The sequence below is a fragment of the Protobothrops mucrosquamatus genome, unplaced genomic scaffold (assembly GCF_001527695.2).
Source record: "Protobothrops mucrosquamatus isolate PMUCROS unplaced genomic scaffold, P.Mucros_1.0 scaffold1116, whole genome shotgun sequence".
In the NCBI taxonomy this organism is placed as follows: domain Eukaryota; kingdom Metazoa; phylum Chordata; class Lepidosauria; order Squamata; family Viperidae; genus Protobothrops; species Protobothrops mucrosquamatus.
In genome coordinates this window covers 292,207-298,896 of record NW_015387335.1, presented here as the reverse complement: position 1 = coordinate 298,896, position 6,690 = coordinate 292,207, and the positions used below count along the sequence as shown (strand labels likewise).

At 47.1% G+C, this 6,690-nt stretch overlaps 1 protein-coding gene across 1 annotated transcript in view; it reads left to right on the top strand.

Annotated features, from left to right (window-relative positions):
• LOC107291317 (rho guanine nucleotide exchange factor 15-like) overlaps window positions 1–6,690 on the top strand; it is a 73,446-nt gene that overhangs the window by 55,512 nt on the left and 11,244 nt on the right. The window contains exons 8-10 of the mRNA XM_029284914.1: window positions 2,568–2,728; window positions 3,063–3,215; window positions 4,746–4,875. Of these exons, the coding sequence (XP_029140747.1) occupies window positions 2,568–2,728; window positions 3,063–3,215; window positions 4,746–4,875 (444 nt within the window). The remainder of the gene's footprint in view (window positions 1–2,567; window positions 2,729–3,062; window positions 3,216–4,745; window positions 4,876–6,690) is intronic.

Below are 6,690 nucleotides of genomic sequence, written 5' to 3'. Positions count from 1 at the left end.
TGGCGACCCCCAGGGGGAGGGCCTTCTCGGTGGGAGCCCCCACCCTCTGGAACGAACTACCCCCAGAGATCCGGGTGATCCCGGATCTCCCCTCCTTCCGCCGCGCCCTAAAGACATGGCTTTTTCAACAAGCGGGTCTGGCCTAGGGATTTTTAGCGGGGTTTTTTAAGGGTATTTTAAGGATAATTTTAATGATCGGACTTCTTAAATATTTCCTTTTAATTCGGTTTTTAATAAGATATCATTGTATTTGTATTGTGGTTTTTATGAGGCTGTTAGCCGCCCTGAGTCCCATGAGGAGAAGGGCGGGGTACAAATTAAATTAATAAATAAATAAATTAATAATAAATAAAAAAAACAAAAAAGGTTCAATCAATCAGTCAATTTCAACTTCTTACAGGGAAAAAAAAGATCTTGCAAAGTTGGAATTGATTGATTGAACTTTTTAGTCCCACCCAGTCTGCCGTTACCACCGCAGCCACGCCCAGCCAATGGGCCACACCCAGCCAATAGGCCACACCCACCCGACACTCGATGATGCATAAGTGGGTTTTGGGTTGCAGTTTGGGCACTCGGTCTCTAAAAGGTTCACCATCACTGATATAGGGTTTCCTGTTGAGCAGAGGATTGGACTAGAAGACCTCCAAGGTCCCTTCTGGTATTCTGCTATGAGAACGATCAAAACATGCCGCATTTCAGCGGATACACTGAGGAGTCGTACATTGTGTTGTTAGGGTTCTTTTCCCTCAGACAATGAGATCATTTTAAGTTTAGAGTCATCCTTATTTGCAGTTTGGGACTGGGTGTTTCACACATGAATTACGACTCAAGCTATTTCAGCAGATTAATATTATTTTTCCAACTAACGTGGCACTAGGGAGACTGCGTATCTGAATGGTGGAGATGAATTTTGTGCTGGAGTCCAAACTTTCTGATTCCCCCCCCCCCCATAACATGAGACACTTGTAATTGTAAATTGTGTTAGTGATGGAATAAAGCAAAATAAGAGCCACTCCCAAGCATAGATATGTCCTGGCGACTTTTTTTCCCCTGCTGTATCCTCATGATACAGGATACATCTTGTTCCAACTCTTGCTGGTATTGTGTTATCTCCTTTAAACAGCCAACAATCTGTTGCAATTTTCCCATGGGTAAAATCTGACTCATCTGCTACAGGTAGTTCTCAGCTTACAATGGCCTCAGTAAGGGTTTTGAATGCCCCGTAAAATACTTCTGACTGTCGTAAAACTTTTGACAGTTTTCTGCAAAAAAACACCCATTCGGGAGAGTGAATTCACTTAATGATCACAGGATTCGCTTAACGACTGCTGTAAAAATATTAAAAAAAAATCATGTGGGCATCTCAACTTATGACCATAACAACTTATGACCGCAATTCTGGTTCCAGTTGTGATTGTAAGTTGAGGCCTGCTTGTATTATATTGCAAGTAGGTGACTCTTCTTAGGGGATGGACTCTGAGCCTCGTTCTGTCCACTTATCTGGTGAAGATTCCTGTGGACCAGGGGTAGTCAACCTTGGCTCTTTTATGACTCGTGGACTTCAACTCCCAGAATTCCTGAGCCAGCTAAGCTGGCTCAGGAATTCTGGGAGTTGAAGTCCACGAGTCATAAAAGAGCCAAGGTTGACTACCCCTGCTGTGGACTATTCTTTAAAAAAGGGGTCTTGCTCTTTACCCATCAAATTTATCAGCTGATCCCCAAATTGGAGACTTGAATCAGTCTAAACGTTGGCTGACCGCTTGGCGAGAGGGGAAATAGATGATTTGTCAATTCTTCTGGTGTCTATTCAGTGTTGTTTAGACCAGCGGTCCCCAATCTTTCCGGCTTGAGAAACCAGATGGGGGGAGGGGAGGGTTCTGTGCGAGCAGCAGTTGTGTACGCATGTGTACACATAGCTCCATTTGTGCAGGTGGTTGGCACGTGGGCCTGCCAGGTGCACAAATGGAGCGGTGTGCGCAAGCACGTGCGTGTGCTGCTCACGGAAGTGGAGCTGCATGTGCGTACTCACCTGCCACTAGCGTGGCCCGGTGTCAAAGCAAGAACATCCAATGTTAGAGGAGGGAATTGTGTTTGATACTATGTGCTAAGGGGAGGGGAATCCAGATTTTGGCTTCGCTTATGTATGTGCCGATGCTATGCTGCTCGAATAAAGATTCTTTAAGGTAAACAATGCCTCAAAGTTCTTTGAAGAGTTTCATCTGTCGGAACCAGGACACCCAGTTCTGAACGGCCCAGTATCGGGCTGCAGCCCGGAGTTTGGGGATTCCTGGTTTAGATTGCCCTTGAACGTGGATTTAGGACTCTTTCGGATTACCGCTAAACCTGTGTCCAGAAAGAGCTCAGCTACTTCCTGGCGGTCTTCAAACGTACCTCCAGGGTGCAGAACCAGAATGAGATTTGATAGATGGCAGGCCAAGACCTCATAAATTTGGAGAAGCTACGGGAATGTAATACTCACCATGCTTTATTTCATTCATGTCTGTCCGGTTCTTTCTGCCTTTGTCACTCATTCTGCCTTCTTTGTGGTTCTTGGCATCTGTGGTCAGAGTCTCTTTGAGGTGGTGACCTCTGAAGCCTCTTACCTCCGCTCGCTCGCCCTTCTGATCGAGCACTTCCTGGAGTCTCGGGAGCTGGCTGGCACCATCCTTCTGCGCGAGCACCGCATTCTTTTCTCCAACATACGCAAAGTCCAAGAAGTCAGCGAAAGGTCAGTTCTGTTCTCTTCCCGTCTTTCTTCCACTCTGCATTGCCCTGGAATATATTCTCAAGATTGAAGGTAGCCAATCACAGAATTCCTAATTTGCTGTTGGCCATCCTGAAGGACTTGATCTCCGCGTTCAGGAGGAATCACACTCTCCCAAGTGGTTCTCCTGATCGTGGGGGATCATCTGTGATGAACAGCAGGCTAGTCAATTATCCAACTGTACGACCATCTGTTTAATCGCTACCCCCGTCTAGAGAAAAACAAGCTTGCTGGTTTTTTTGCTCGTGCTTCTGTGAACGCTCCACATATCTCTGATGCCAGTTCTTCCACTTGACAGGTTCTTACGGGATCTGGAATGGCGGTTGGCTGAGAGCCTGCAGATCTCAGACGTTTGTGATATTGTGGAGGATCACGCTCAACAGAGCTTCTCGGTCTACATTGATTACGTCCGTAACCAGCTCTACCAGGAGAAGACCTATAGTAGCCTCATGTGAGTAAGTGAGGAGGAAAGGAAAACCAGTCTGCCCGCCCATCCTTGGGGAGAGTGAAGGATTCCAATGAGCGGAGGAATTATTTGGAGAAACCCCTTTGCCTGTGTTCCCAGCTAATGTTGACCTTGCTGAGAATTCTGGGAGTTGTAGTTTCCCCTCATTTGGCAGTCTGGTCACCATTTTGGTGTTCTGTACAAAAGGCTGGCTCAGATTCCAAAAGATATTAGTTCAGCCTGTCTTGTCCAACAGCAACGATTCAGGTACTCCTGAAGAGCTTGCGGGAGGTTGATCACGGCCATCCCTTGTAGTCTCCCACCTTTGAAGTGGGAATAGCATTAGTAATAGCAATAGCCTTTAGACTTATTTACCGCTTCATATGCTTTCCAGCCCTCTCTAAGCGGTTCACAGAATCAGCGTATTGCCCCCAACAATCTGGGTCCTTGTTTTATCAACCTCAGAAGGATGAGTCAACCTTGAGCTGGTCAGAATCGAACTCCTGGAGTGAGCAGTGAGTTAGCCTGCAGTACTGCATTCTAACCACTGCGTCACCACGGCTCTTACTGTTCTTCCTGTCATGGATGGTGGATAGGGATGTACCTGTGCATCGAAAAAGTCTTTGTTAAGTGTTTCTGTGTAGTCCAGCATCTACTTCTCAGAGGCTTCCAGGAAGCTCTCAGATTAAAGCAGGGATCACCAACCTTGCAACTTTAAGACCTGCGGACTTCAACTCCCAAAATTCCCCAGCCAGCATTCCCAATGAGGAATGAGTATTAGCGATGGCCTAGACCAGGGATAGGCAACCTTGGCTCTTTTATGACTCGTGGACTTCAACTCCCAGAATTCCTGAGCCACCATGGCTCAGCTTGGAAACTCTCCCTTTCCCCTCAGCATGGCTGGCTCAGGAATTCTGGGAGTTGAAGTCCACGAGTCGTAAAAGAGCCAAGGTTGCCTACCCCTGCCCAAATGCCTGAATTTTGATAACATGACCATGAGGAAAAATATTTAAATATTTTAAACCAGGGGTCTTCAAACTTGGCCCTTTTATGACTGGTGGACTTCAACTCCCAGAATTCCTGAGCCAGCATGGGGGAACTATGGCCCACTCATGACTCGTGGACTTCAACTCCCAGAATTCCTAAGCCAGCATGGCTCAGCTTGGAAACCTCTCCCTTTCCCCTCAGCATGGCTGGCTCAGGAATTCTGGGAGTTGAAGTCCACGAGTCATAAAAGAGCCAAGGTTGCCTACCCCTGGACTAGGACTAGGCCACTTTCTGACTCGTGGACTTCAACTCCCAGAATTCCTGAGCCAGCATGGCTCAGCTTGGAAACCTCTCCCTTTCCCCTCAGCATGGCTGGCTCAGGAATTCTGGGAGTTGAAGTCCACGAGTCATAAAAGAGCCAAGGTTGCCTACCCCTGGCCTAGAACCACTGCAGGGGAACAGCAAAGGGTGAGCAGATGCTTTGCCCCACCATGTTCCAGTTCAGGCCTGTTGCTCTTGGGTGCAGCTTCCCTTCCTCTTCCCTCTTAGGGAGAAGAACCCCCAGTTTGCCATCGTTGTGACCCGACTCCAGGAGCAGCCCCAGTGCCAACGCCTCCCCTTCATGTCTTTCTTGCTGCTTCCTTTCCAGAGGATCACTCGTATCAAGATGCTCTTGGAGGTGAGGAGCAGGGGTGGTCTTGGAGCCAAGGATTTGGGATGCTATAAAGCTAGAGTAGGGGGCTTCTGGGTGGAGGGAAGGCATTTCCTGGGGAGAGCAGGTCAGCAGGTTGGGAAAGCAAGTTCTAAGCCAAGGTTAGAACTTGCTTCTTTCCCTTTCCTTCCTTCCTTCCTTCCTTCCTTCCTTCCTTCCTTCCTTCCTTCCTTCCTTCCTTCCTTCCTTCCTTCCTTCCTTCCTTCCTTCCTTCCTTCCTTCCTTCCCTCCTTCCTCACTGTTTCTCTGTGTGTCTCTGTCTCTGTCTCTCTCTCTCTCTCTCTCTCTCTCTCCATATATATATTGCTATTTCTCTCTCTCCCCTTCTTCCTCCTCCTCCTGCTTCTTCTTCCTCCCTTTCTCTCCCTTTTTCTTTCTTTCTTTCTTTCTTTCTTCTTCATTCTTTATTTTTTCTTTCTTTTTTTCTTTTTTTCTTCTCTTTCTTTCTTTCTTTCTTTCTTTCTTTCTTTCTTTCTTTCTTTCTTTCTTTCTTTCTTTCTCCCTCTCACTGTCTCTCTCTGTCTTCGTCTCTGTCTGTCTGTCTCTGTCTCTCTCTATACATATAAATATATATTGCTATTTCTTTCTCCCGCCCTTCCTCCTCCTCCTGCTTCTTCCTCCCCCATTTTTTCTCCCTTTTTCTTTTTTCCTTCCTTCCTTCCTTCCTTCCTTCCTTCCTTCCTTCCTTCCTTCCTTCCTCCATCCCTTTCTCCCTCCCTCCCTCCCTCCCTCTTCTTTTGACCATCTCTTGATCCCCTCCATTTTATCCCTCCCTTTTCCTCGGCCTCTTCTGCCTTTTCTCCCACTTTCAGCATCTCTGTCCCTCCTCCCCCTTTCTCTTCTTCACATGGTTGGGAAGAGGAGAGGAACTATTGAAATCTTTTGCAAATTAATTGAAATTAAGCCACTGAGATACTCCTGGGTTTAATTTATCCTCTAAGTAAGGGGCAGCAATCAGGTTTAAATGGAGCAGCAGTGCTGTCTCTGCCTCTGGGTGCAAATGAGGATCCAGCTGCCAGGAATTTGAAGTGGGGGGTGGGGAACCTAATCCAATTGCTTTCATTATTTTTCAATTTCCTGGGGAGATGATTTCAGGCCCTCAATCAGGGAGTCCTTCCTGGGCAGAGAAGCCCAGAGAAGTAGTAACTGTGAGAGGGATCTCAGAGTCCTAGTGGACAATCACTTAAATATGAGCCAGCATATGCTGCAGCTGCCAAAAAGGCCAACACAGTGCTAGGCTGCATTAACAGAGGGATAGAATCAAGATCATGTGAAGTGTTAATACCACTTTACAATGCCTTGGTAAGGCCACACTTGGAACACTGCATCCAGTTTTGGTCACCGCGATGTAAAAAAGATGTTGAGACTCTAGAAAGAGTACAGAGAAGAGCAACAAAGATGATCAGGGGACTGGAGGCTAAAACATATAAGGAACGGTTGCTGGAATTGGGTATGTCCAGTTTAACGAAGAGAAGGACGAGGGGGGACAGGATAGCAGTCTTCCAGTATCTCAGGGGCTGCCACAAAGAAGGGGGAGTCAAGCTATTCTCCAAGGCGCCTGAAGGCAGGACAAGGAGCAACGGATGGAAACTAAACAAGGAGAGAAGGAACCTAGAACTAAGGAGAAACTTCCTGTCAGTTAGAACAATTAACCAGTGGAACAACCTGCCTCCAGAAGCGGTGAATGCTCCGACACTGGAAGTTTTTAAGAAGAGACTGGATAGCCATTTGTCCGAAATGGTATAGGGTTTCCTGCCTGAGCAGGGGGTTGGACTCGATGAC